A 13,431-nucleotide genomic window follows, 5' to 3' on the forward strand; every position below is an offset into this window, starting at 1 on the left:
TGACTATTGATGATACAAATATCTCAGCAAGAGGCCCAGCAATCACTTCTCTAGCTTCCCACAGGATTCTCAGGTACACCTATCAGGTCCTGGGGATTTATCCACCTTTAACCGTTAAGACATCCAGCACTTCCTCCTCTGTAATCTGGACATTTTGCAAGATGTCACCATCTATTTCTCTAGAGTCTATATTTTCCATATCCTTTTCCACAGTAAATACTGATGCAAAATATTCATTTAGTATCTCCCCATTTTCTGTGGCTCCACCCAAAGGCTGCCTTGCTGATCTTTGATCTTTGAGAGCCCTATTCTCTCCCTAGTTACCCTTTTGTCCTTAATATATTTGTAAAACCCCTTTGGATTCTCCTTAATTCTATTTGCCAAAGGTACCTCATGTCCCCGTTTTGACTGACTTGACTGAGTTTTCTATGTTTCGGGCATAAGCCCTTGTTCAGGAATGGCTTATGTCATTCCTGAAGAAGGGCTTATGCCCTAAACGTCGATTCTCCTGCTTCTCTGATGCTGCCTGACTTGCTGTGCTTTTCCAGCAACACCAAAGGTACCTCATGTCCCCATTTTGACTGACTTGACTGAGTTTTCTATGTTTCGGGCATAAGCCCTTCTTCAGGAATGGCTTATGTCATTCCTGAAGAAGGGCTTATGCCCTAAACGTCGATTCTCCTGCTTCTCTGATGCTGCCTGACTTGCTGTGCTTTTCCAGCAACACATTTTTCAGCTCTGATCTCCAGCACCTGCAGTCCTCACTTTCTCCTGACTTTTCTATGTGCTGTGTTTTACCTTGCTTTTGTTTTCTCCCAGTGCAGTATGAACATCGCTGTTCTTGGTTCGCAGCAGGGTGGGTGGGAATGGAAAGAACTGTGAAGGTATGAAGATAGTATTTTAAATTCACTTAAGCATTGCTTATATCTTTGGTTGTGAACTTTGTTATGTCAGGTAATGACAAGGGAAGGGCATTGGTATGCAGAGTGGTCAGAAGTACCAGAAAATAAACAGACTCAGATCCGTCCTACAATGTTTCCACTCAAAGACCCTGAGACGCTCAAAGCAATGAATCTGGAAAGATGGTTAGTGGTATTTAGTTCTTGTAATGTTACTGCTGTAATATATGTAATGTTTAAATAGCTAATTTAAATTGTTGATACTCCTCTCGAAGAACATTAACTCCTGTTTTGAGTATTTCATTTAATTGATCAGAAGAGTAACTCGGATGTCCATGATTAATAAAAAAATCAACCCATCATTACAGAATATACCATGAGTCTTTTTCCATTATGGCATGTTAACTTTGTCAGTGCTGTTATTTTAATCTATTGTTAACAGGTACTGATAATGAAGGAAATATTACATGAAATATAAAATTGGCTTAGCCTTTCCTAAGTACATCTATTTCATTCACTGAAGTGATTTATAGACTTGTAGATGTTTACAGTGCTGAATGAGGCCTTTTGGCCCATTTGTTTGCACTGATGAACAAAAATATGTCTGCATTAATCCCATTTTCTCGCACTTGACCATCAACTCAAATATGTATCTAGACACTGCCCCTAAATGTTACCAAGAGTTTCTAACACTCCAGCCTGGCCCGCATCCTTCTCTGCACTTTCTGTCGTGCAATCCACATCCTTTCTATTGTGTGGTGATCAGAAATCCACCCAGTATTTCAGTTGTTGCCCATCCAATGTTTTATATAGTTCCAGCATTATCTCACTGCTTTTGTATTCTATACCTCATCTAATTAAATCAAGCACCCTTCTTAGCCACCTTATCTGACTGCCCTTCTACTTTCAGTATCCTAACATTATTAGTGTAATCTCATGCCTTGTTAACTCTCCTGACTGCATTTTTGCACTGTTCAGAGCTGAATTCCATTTGCAGTGCTCTGTCTACCTGACCAGTCCATTGATATCCTCCTGCAGTTATGGCAATTCCCCCTCACTACTTATCACATTACAAATTTTTCTGTCCTCTGTGAACTTTTGGATTATAATCTCTATGTTTATGTCCACATCATGAATGTACACCATGCACAGCAAAGTACCAGCAATGAACCCTGAGGAACCCCACCAGAAACAGACCTCCAGCCACAGAAGCGTCCCCTACAATCGCCTTCTGCTTCCTACCCCTCTGTCAGTTTTGGTTCCAATGTATCATTTTACCTTGGAACCCATGGGCTCTTTCTTGAACACACTGCCGTGTGTGACCTTATCAAAAAATCTACCTGAAGTCCATGTAGACAAAATCAAGTACATTAACTTGATCAATACTTCTGGTTACCATCTCAAAATTTGATCACATTTTTCAAACACTACCTTACCTTAACAAATCCATGCTGACTATTCCGAATTAATTTGTGTGTCTCCAAGTGCAGATATATTGCTGTTCCTCTTTCTAATAACCTTTCCACAACAGAGTAATGAAACATTTGTTGGATCAACTTTTAACCATGCAGCTTAGTTTGTAACAGTAGCTTATGTACAAATTGCACAAACTTGAATCCGTTAAATGGTTCTCTGGTAGTTTTTTTTCCTGAATGTGCATGTCACTGGTGCTGAATTGCCACCTTGAACTGGTGCAGTTCGTGTCAGTTTCTTAGCAAATTGCTTGGATTTCAAATTTCGGTCAGGTCAACCTTATTGCAAGTTACTGGTAATTAAGAAGGGGATACTAAGCACCCTTTTATCTATGTGAAAGTATCAAAACTTCTGATTATTCTCCTTACTTATTGGCATGTTGATTGTAAAAAGAATAAAATGGCAAGCTTTTTTTTGAGAAGATTATATATGTTTGACAATACTACATATAACTTGTATGATAATTGACTCATCTGAAAGAAAAGTACAGTTAAGGTGTCACTTGCCTTATACGACTACTGAATTTATTTACAGCATTCGGATACTTCCTCACCATCAAAATACTGGAGGATTCTTTGTTGCTGTTTTGGAGAAAAAGGCTCCAATGCCTTGGAACAAGCGAGAACCAAAAGTATGGTAGTGTGCCTGTTTGAAATATTTGAATAATGATCTCTGTACTTGAAATATTGTACATGTTTTTTTTTAAATTCCTGGCTTTTACTGTTCCACAATGGTACTCATAGGGACAGTGTTCCTACCTCTGTATTGCATATTTGGCTGATAAAGTGTGCAAGTGTCCAGGTTATTGTCTGTTGAACAGACTTTCAAGTCTGCTTTGTACTAATTACCTCCCTTGCTCCTCTGTCTCTTCTCCCCCACCCCGACTTTGATATCTTCCAGTCACTGTAAACCACTGACCCAAGAAAATCCCTTTCAAGGTCTGGGTTGATGGGGCCCGACAGCCTTTCAGCCACATAGCCCCCTTCTGCCTCACGTGTATATTTCTAATTATCCCAGACACTGATTTTTGTTTTGGAAACAATGGAAGGATAGCATACGAGTTTGAAGATGCCAAGCCCTTAAGGTGGCTGGAGTCTGTTCTTCGGTTTCCCAATCTGAAGCACAAGATTGGTCGGGGAGACTGAAAATGCGTGGGGATTGAGGATCAACCTTGCTTGAGGTAATTTATTAATCATTTTAATCTATGTCTTTTGGCAGCTGAGACATAAAGGAATGGTGGCTGATTCCCTAGTTGAAGACACCAATGAAAAATCTGCAGAAATGGAAGAAAGTAAAACTGAAGAAGGTGAAGTATCATCAGCCAGCAAAGAGGGTATTTGTTGGTAAGTTGAACCGTAATTTGCCGAGCTCATGAAAAATTTATTCCAGTGTAATTTGCCTTCTATATTTTTTTTAAAATTAATGCTTGGTGCAGAAGTGGAATGGTGTCTCAGTTTTTCAGGGACCACAGCAGCAGTTCATGTTGTGGGGTAGCATACTGTAGATTTGAGCTGGTGAACTGTCTGACGAGCGATTTACAGCTTGTCGTGTGGCTGAGGGAGACAGGGTCGAAGCTTTTATGTTGGAGAAGGGAAATCTGAGGTCATCACACAACTTAATAAATTGATGAAAGCCCAGTGTCATGTCTATGTGCATTTACTTTCATGCATACACAAGGAGAGGCAGTCTTATCACTAAGCGCAAAATTAATTGTAGAGAGTTACAGACAACTCCAAGCTTTATATTAAAATATACCAACATATGTGTTGCAATAGCCATATTTCTTCACCTGTGTGTCTTATGTTATCAACTTCTTCCAGTTTTCACAAGCATTGTCCATGTTTCACCCAAGGCTCACTCTTTCTTCCTGATGATGTAATTCCTGTACTCCTAACCTGCCTTTGCATTTCACATTTTTGTAGTATGATTGAAAATTTAACTCTTCACACATTCAACCCCTTCAGTTGCTTTTGATAGTTTAACTTCAATCTTCGTGATTGGTTTCAAGATGTTAATTGTATAGGCATTGTGCAAGTTAGCTACCTCGATTAAAGTTTGAGTTGTGATCCAGGGAAACTGTAAGATGAGAATTGTTTTGCTTTCCTTTGCCCTTGTTAAACTTTGATGCATTTATCTGTTGGCTTTCAACTTTCATCATGGAGATTAACTGACTGCTTTTTCAAACTCTGCTTTATTGTCTAATCTTGTTTAATGCATTTATCAAGTCAAGTTAACGCCCATATAATTTCTCACTTTTCCTGTATCAGTGTTTTAATTGCTAAATTAAAAACATTTCTGACTCTTCAGATATTTTTAAGTGTTGACAATATGTCAGCATAAAGCAATTTTATTTGCTGACATGAGTAAAAAGTGAAGGTAAACTTTGAGACTGAGTTGAATCAGGAAGTTTCTTTTCAGCAATTTCTTGTAAATTTTGCATCAAAATAATTCTTGTGAAAATTCTTCTTTTTAATTGTCTTTAGTCCACCACCATCAAAGAAAATGAAACTGTTTGGGTTCAAAGAAGACCCCTTTGTCTTCTTGAATGAAGATGATCCAATATTTCTGCCAATTCAGTAAGAAATGTTTTGACTTCTTTGTATTTTCATGTCTGAATGGAAGTGAAAGCTTTAATAGTGACCAACAATTAAATTCCATTGGTTTGAATCATGCTGTGTTTTTGAATATCTTCTCCTAAGAGTTATGACAGCATCTGCTTAGAATTAATAGTAAGTTAAGTTAATAGGTATTTCAATTTGGAATAGATTCAAAAATTAAAATCTCTACCAGTGTGGAATGTTATTAGGTAACAAATCCATGAGCAGCATAGCTCAGAGATTCAGTCCATTGGAGTCTGATTCCTTTTATATTATTTTGAATATTTTTATTTTTCATTAATGTGATATGGGTCATATCCTTAATGGCCCCTTGAGCCGAATGGCTTGTTCATCATTCCAATAAGGCAGTTAAGGTTCAACCACCTATGGTGGGTTTGGAGTTGTATGTAGACCAGATCATGTAAGGACAACGGGTGTTTCTTGTATGACAATTATTGTCACCATTAGACGAGCTTTTCACTCATGATTTTTATCATTGAATTCAAGTTTCACCATTTGTCCTGGTGTGGTTCAAACCCTTGTCTCCCAAGCATTAGGCTGGGTCTCTAGATTATTTGCCCATCAAAACTGTCTCACTGTACTCCATACTTGTATGAGGATACTGAATAGTTAGATGATTGAGAAGGATAGGGGCTGGCGGATGTGGTGGATAGAAGTCTAAAACTGGAATAAGGTGCTCGATGGTGAATATAGTGGATATTTTCACACCAGTTGGTACAAGAAAGTGCACAGTATTTGGAGAGGGGTTATGGTCAGTTTACAGAGTGGTTGTTGTAAACTGTGATGGGGAAGGAGTGGGGAGGCAGGGTTGGTGCTAGAGGATGCTGAAAATGTGTTGCTGGAAAAGCGCAGCAGGTCAGGCAGGCATCGAAGGAGCAGGAGAATCGATGTTTCGGGCATGAGCCCTTCTTCAGGAATGAGGAAAATAAGTAATGAGGAATGAGCTCATGCCCGAAACGTCCTGCTTCTGCTCCTTGGATGCTGCCTGACCTGCGCTTTTCCAGCAACACATTTTCAGCTCTGATCTCCAGCATCTGCAGTCCTCACTTTCTCCTTGGTGCTAGAGGATGCCCTACAGTTTGAGTTAAAAAAATTTTGAATGATATTACAGATTCAGCGTTTTGATTCCAAGACTGAGACTGTATCAATTTGCTTATTTAATTCATGGGGAAAATCAGAAGCTTTAATTTCCAGCTGCCTGGCTTCATGAACCACCCAGTTGCATCTATTGAGACAATACATAGAGTCATTAAGCTTAGAAACAGGCCCTTCAGCCCACCATATATATATATGCCGACTGACATAATACCAAATTACACTAATCCTGCCTTTGGTCCATAGCCTACTATGCCCTGGCATTGTAAATGCTCATCCAAATGTTTCTTAAATGCTACAAGATTACCTGTCTCCACCACTCCCTCAGACAGCATGTTCCACGTTTCTACTATCCTCTAGGTGAAATAATTTTTTTCTCAGATCTCTTCTGAACCATTTACTCCTCACCTTAAGCTTACCCCTCTGGTATTCAGCCATTAGCCATGAGGAGAGGAGTCTCATGATTGACTCTGTTTATATCTCTCATAATTTTGTACACCATAATTAGGTCCTCCCTCAGCTTCCTCTGTTCTACAGAAAATAAACCCAACCTATTCAGTCTGTCCCCACAACTGAGACTTTTCACTTCAGGTAGCATCCTCTTCCATCTCCTCTGCACCCTCTCCACTGCAATCACGTCCATCTGACATGTGTGGCGAGTAGAACTGCACCCAGTATTTCATCTGTGGCCTAACTAATGTTTTATCAAGTTGTAACAAGACTTCTGTTCTATGTCCTAACTAATGAATGCAAGCATCCCATATACCTTCCTCACTGATCTGTCTACCAGTGGTGCTGCCTTCAGGGATTGATGGACTTGTACACCAAAGTCCCTTCCTCCTTCAAGTCTGTTAGGAATCTATCATTTGATGTTTATACTTTCCCTTTTTGGACTTCCCAAAATACGTCACCTCATGCTCAACAGGATTAAATTCCATTTACAATTGCATTGCCCAATTTGTGGGCTGATCAGTACAAAACTGTAGCCTGAGATCATCTTCCTGACTATCATCAACTGCAATTATATTCATGTGACCTATAGATTTACTTATTAAACCTCCTACATTCACATCCAAGTTTTTAGATTAGATTAGATTAGATTACTTACAGTGTGGAAACAGGCCCTTCGGCCCAACAAGTCCACACCGACCCGCCGAAGCGCAACCCACCCATTCCCCTAATTTACCCCTTTACCTAACACTATGGGCAATTTAGCATGGCCAATTCACCTAACCTGCACATCTTTGGACTGTGGGAGGAAACTGGAGCACCCGGAGGAAACCCACGCAGACACTGGGAGAATATGCAAACTCCACACAGTCAGTCGCCTGAGTCGGGAATTGAACCCGGGTCTATGGTGCTGTGAAGCAGCAGTGCTAACCACTGTGCCACCGCATTCCTTCTTTATATGTTTGGCTTGCTCTCGCATTACATCTATTCTGTGTCTATTCCACTACCAAACCAGTTTAAACCTCCCAGCAAAAATATGGGACCCATTCCAGTTCTGGTGTGTGGTCTGTCTAGCTACTCTAGAAACTGTTGCAATGATCCAAAAATCCGTAGCCCTCCCGCCTACACTATCCCTTTAGCCACATGTTCATCAGACTCATCTTCCTATTCCAGTACTCAGTGGCAATACAAGTTTTTTAATTTGGAAATGTTCCCAGAAATACTTTTATTTATGTATAAAGCAGGTCATGTAAAAAAATAAAGAAGTACATTTGTATATTTCCGACCAAAACAGTTAATTGTGGAATAGTTGGGATTTGGAGTTTGAAGTGAAACTGAGTGGTAAATATGTGGGCAAAATCTTCAAACTCTAGTTTGGCTATTCAAGATTGAAATCGAGAGACATTTAATCCCTCATATGAGTGGGAAACTAGAACTTGCTTTCTTCCCTTCAAAAGACAATCAATGTTTAACAGAAAAACAAACGAGTATCAAAGGCAGGTAAATGGAATTCAAATGAAGATCCCCTATAATCCAGTTGAATGTCAAAATAGGTTGAGGTTCTGAATGTCCTACCTATTACAATTATGCTGTTCATAAAATGACACAAATATTGTCCATTTAAATATCATGGAATAACCACAAAACAATTCAAAATTAGGAAATGAAAAGGGAATATATGAACTGGAAGTACTGGCATTGGGAAGAACTTTTCTGAGTATCATGTTTGTCTTAAATTTAAATGTTGTGATTCAACATGAGATTGTGTTCAGAAGCACCTTGCGGTTCAGTCTCATTCTTGAATTGCTTTGTCATCTGTAAGTCACCTGTAGTCTTTTAATTGTTGAAGCAAACCTGTTCTTTGCTGTGTTAGAGTATTGTGTTTGCATAAAATAGTCAAGGTGGTACAGTTGTCCAAACTCTTCTGTGCAGATAAATGCCAGTTATCTCAGTGATACATCTTGTGTTAAACTTTGAAGCACCTTCTGGATTGGAATGTCCGACCTGCTAATTGATCTTATCAAGACTTATGCAACACCGTATGCAAGTCTAACCAAGCTGAAGAATAATTGAAACATTAAGTTTCACTATTTTTGTTAAGTGCATGTCCATGAAAGTGAAGTGTTTCAAACACTGATGACTGCAAACGTTACTGGGTGTATTTGTCTGTGTTGTTGGTACGGATGTCCTGTTAAATTGTCTGATGTATAAGAGAAATGTGAGACATCTTATCAAAATACTAAAACAATTTTTAATAGGAAATTTTATCAATTGGATCCATCTTTTCCAAAGTCGAATGTCCTTACTCGGACGCATGAGGGAAAGAAGCGTCATCTCTACATGGTTTCAAAGGAGCTAAGAAATGTGCTTCTCCATAACAGTGAACGAATGAAGGTTGTTGACAGTTTCCTCTTGCTTTTTTTAAAAAAAATTCTAGCTTCTAATGGTAGACTTTTGGAGTCATTAAGAATTTTCATTTGGGGAGGTCTGTTTCTAGTTTATCATGCATTTACTTGTTAAAGATTGACCTGGTCTGCGACAGGCACTCTGTTTGTTCAGACTTCAGGTTTGAGGTATGCTTTTAAACAAACTTGCTTTTCAAGCCTATTTTCAGCTGATGTGAACCCTGCCTTAATAAGTTAGTCTTACATTATTAAAGGAATGCTAAGGAAGGGGAAATATGACTCATAAAACTGAGCTGTTCATGTCGTCATGGTTATATGGCTCGTACGTGGGAAAAGTGATACAACTGTTTTATTCTCCTAGGTGATTAACACAGGTATTAAAGTTTTGAGTCGCAATAACGATGGAGAAGAATTTGGCTGTGCCTTCAGATTAGCACAAGAGGTAATAATGCTCTTGTTATTTGCAGATTATCGGTGGTGATGTGATACTGGCTTTTTGTTCAGAAATAACTTTTTATTTCTCCTCTTTTAGCAGTTGGCTAACTTTGCAGTGCATTTTTCATTACACAAATTAAGATTTCAAGTAACAAAAGACTAAATGATTGTTGATTTCATTTTAAAAAATGTGAAGTTCTTTATTCAAGTCAGTCATATTCAGATATTTGATCTGTTAACTTGAAATCTATGGATGTTAGCAACATTTGGGGAAAATCTTGAAGGCCTTGCAATTGCGTATAACGTCTGAGAGTGGCACTGTGATCATTCTTGTAATCTCATCAAATATTTCTGTGAGATTTTTGTCTGATGCTCACCGACAATTTCCTGAAAAACCATTTGGTGTGCTTTCTTGGGGGGGGGGAGGGAGATTGTCACGCTTCTTTCTTAATTAAAAGGGTAAAATGTAATATTTCGTGGAAATAGATGTTTTTTATTCACTGAATTATCTTCGAAGTTTTCGCTTTTCAAGCACTCTTCTAAGAACCCGACTTAGCATGTTGGTGCAATGAAAATTTATTTTGGACAGTTTGTGTATGCAGTTGACCCTATTGCAAGATGCATCAGAGTTGTTGAAATATTCTTCTTCCATGCTCTTTGGTTACTTCTGAATTATTCAAACATCTGAAGAGCAAATTTCAAAAGCTTCGTTTAGGCAAAATTGACTTGCTTTATATGTGTACATGAGAAAACGATAGTTCCAATTATGCACCTCAAACCATTTTGTGTAATGTAAGCGTCAGGGAGCGCATTAAATTAAAAGACTCAAAACTTCTCTCAACCTTAGCTGAGTTCATTTTTCAAGCAATAAGTTAGTTGGCTTTGAAACCAAGTATTTATGACAATGATTGATGATGGTGTTTGCAGTTGGAGACAGTTAGTGTTGCTGCGAGGACAGCTGCCAGACAAAGTGAGTCAGAAAAAGCAGCCTTTAATTTGCTCCTGGTGATCCCTTGTCACAGTGATTATAAACTAACATTTAAAATTTTCTAACACCTGTGCAGCAATGTCTGTCTTCATCTTAATTTAAATTCTTTGAACCAAACAACAAATTTAGTTGCTTTTTGATAGCTGTAATTATCAGCAATGACTTGGAGGAACAACAGTCACCTCAGCAGTACCTCTCGCCTGTAGCATCATTTGATTGGATTATGACTGATCGATACCACAACTCTTTTTACCCTTTTATTTCTATTTCCTTTGATGCTCTCAATTAATTGAACTTCTTCAATCTTGAGTCTGTTACTTTCAGTTGACCTGCATCATCAACAGCTGTTTGATAGGATGTGTTCTTATCTCTGCAACAAATTTGTATCTAAATTCCCTTTTCTGGGATTATATACCGAGGCAATAATTACTGAAGCTAATCATTTGTCATTTATCATGTGTCATTTTCAAGAACCTAGATCACATCACACTTCAATTTGCTAAACTCCATAAGGTAAAATCAATCTTTAAAAATGACTTCTTAATCAGCCAGTTACAGCATATTACAGCACAGCTTTGAGACTGGTGGGATTTGAACCCTGGTCTTTTGGCCAGATACAGAGACACTGCACCACAAGACCCCTCAAAGTCAAGCTTATGCAAGCAATCTTAATTTACCTCTTCAAGTTCAGACGTGATTTTGGCAAATGTGGGCTGTACTCTCTGCCCTGTGTAGTTTTCTTGAGAGTTGTGTCCATAACTTAACATAGTACTCTAGATGGGATTTTGCTGATGGAAAGAATGTTTAGTCTTTCTTGCAGATGAGACAGACAAAGAGCGATGGGTGTTGTGGAATCCATCATTAAACATAACTTGAATTTTTTGCAACAATCCCTTTATGAGTCACTAAATCATCTTTGCCATTCATGGGTCCTGCACCCAATTATTACAAAACCTTTGCTGTCCCTTTTACTAACAAATGAGGAATTAGCAGTGAATGAAACCTTGCACTCTAACGATAGTTGTACCAAATTGCAGATTCACCTTCTGGAAATTATTTGATTTGCGGTGGTAGATAAGTAGGACAACAAATAAGACCACAACCATGATAGCTGTGGGAGGAAGAGTTAGTTGACCATTCTAGCAGATTCAGTATTATCTGTAGAGTGAGAAACAAAGTAGTCACAGACTCAAGCTGCTGAGTTTCTCCAATAATTTCTGTTTTCATTCAGGTTTCCAACATTACCTGCAGTATTTTGTTCTTATTTGGATGAACCAATTTTGTTGAGAAGCAAACTCGGTCATTGAAGCTTTTTAAGAAGATTCTTTTTTGTTAAAATAAAATATTTAGTTAAAATTGATCTGATTTGTATTTAGAACTCCACCTCTGAGCTAGGGGATGGAATTGTCTACTGCAGCGAATTATCCTGAATTAAAATTAATAATTTTTCTGGGGGAAAAAAAAACTTCAGGATTTTTGTTTTCTTAAAACCTCTCTCCTCCCCAGTGAGTGGGTAGCTTGGACAGGTTCTGTCTGAAATGGAATCATTTCATCCTAATGCAAATTGGAAAGATTTGTAAATTAAGGCGTTAAAATTTTGAAAAGCAGTATTTCAGACATGACATGCAGTAGAAGGGACACACTTTTGAGGGAACAATGGTTTGAATATATAGTTTGCAAAACACTGCAGCACTGGGTTTCCCTTTGTATATTTTTTTGGATCTCTTGCAGGCTATTTGATGAAAATTGATCTGCTATGGTTGTTCAGGAACACATGATCATTTGTATCAGGATGCTTGAAGGAAGATTAGATGGACTGCTTTTTTTGTTTTGTAGCAACTCTCGAATCCCTCCAGGTATTTCATCCCATTGATTCTGCACTGACCCTCCAAAGAGCATCCCACCCTAACGCCATGGGCTCTTAGTTAGCGGCCTCCTGTGTGACACCTTGTCAGAGCCATCTTATAATCCAAATAGATCACGTCCACTGCCTCTGATTTGTCTAAATTGCTTATTACCATCTCAAAGAATTCTAACTGCGTTGTCAGGCATGATCTCCCCTTGATGAAGCCAAGCTGGTTCAGCTGTACCATGCAATTTTGAGTACTTGGAATACTTAATAATGGACTCTGAACATCTTACCAGTGATTGAGGTCAAGCAAACTGGTCTATAATTTCCTGCTTTCTGTCTCCCTAGGAGTGTCACATTAGCTGTTTTCCATTCCTCTGGGATCCACCCTGACTTCAGTAACTCCTGAAAGATCAGCAGCAATGCCTCTACAATCTCCTCAGCTGTAAAACCATTAGACATAGGAGCAGAAATTAGGTCATTCAGCCCATTGAGTCTGCTCAATCATTCAATCATAGCTGAAGTTTCTCAACCACATTCTCCTGCTTTCTTCCCGCAACCCTTGATCCCCTTGATACTCAAGAACCTAACTATCTCTGTCTTAAATATACGCAATGACCTGGCCTCCATAGCCTTCATGGCACTGAATGCCTTGTATTCACCACTCTCTGGCTGAACTCCTTCAGAACTCTGGGATTTTACTCACCCATCCGGCTGATTTACCCCCATTCAGACTTTTCAGCTTCCCCAGTGCCTTCTCCTTCATGATGGCCATTACACTCACCTCTGCCTCCTTACTCTCTTATAGTTCTGGTATGCTGCGGTTGTTTTCCACTGTAAATACTGGTGCAAAGTACTTACTCAATTCCTCTGCCATTTCTTTATTCCTCATTGCTACTTCTCTAACCTCATATTCCAGCCATTATTGTCCACTCTTGCCTCTCTTTAACCTTTTTTTATACATCCAAAGAAATTCTTAAATCTTCTTTTGTATTACCACTTAGTTTACCCTCATGTTTCATCATCTTACTTCTTACTGCTTTTTTAGTTGTCCTTTGGTTGTTTTATGTTTTATTTCCCTCCCCTCCCCTATCAGCATTCCGTAAAGACCACTCCCTCCGTGACTCCCTCGTCAGATCCACACCCCCCACCAACCCAACCTCCACCCGCGGCACCTTCCCCTGCAACCGCAGGAGGTGCAAGACTGGCGCCCACACCT

General features: G+C 39.0%; 1 protein-coding gene across 2 annotated transcripts in view; it reads left to right on the forward strand.

Moving 5' to 3' along the window:
* The window catches only part of nsun2 (NOP2/Sun RNA methyltransferase 2), a 50,515-nt gene that overhangs the window by 28,751 nt on the left and 8,333 nt on the right, over positions 1-13,431 (forward strand). For both annotated transcript variants that reach the window (XM_043689630.1, XM_043689631.1), the window contains 6 exons: positions 955-1,085; positions 2,907-3,003; positions 3,591-3,715; positions 4,856-4,948; positions 8,794-8,929; positions 9,302-9,382. In XM_043689630.1, coding sequence (XP_043545565.1) covers positions 955-1,085; positions 2,907-3,003; positions 3,591-3,715; positions 4,856-4,948; positions 8,794-8,929; positions 9,302-9,382 — 663 coding nt within the window. The remainder of the gene's footprint in view (positions 1-954; positions 1,086-2,906; positions 3,004-3,590; positions 3,716-4,855; positions 4,949-8,793; positions 8,930-9,301; positions 9,383-13,431) is intronic.

Source organism: Chiloscyllium plagiosum, chromosome 5 (genome assembly GCF_004010195.1).
Source record: "Chiloscyllium plagiosum isolate BGI_BamShark_2017 chromosome 5, ASM401019v2, whole genome shotgun sequence".
Classification (NCBI taxonomy): Eukaryota; Metazoa; Chordata; class Chondrichthyes; order Orectolobiformes; family Hemiscylliidae; genus Chiloscyllium; species Chiloscyllium plagiosum.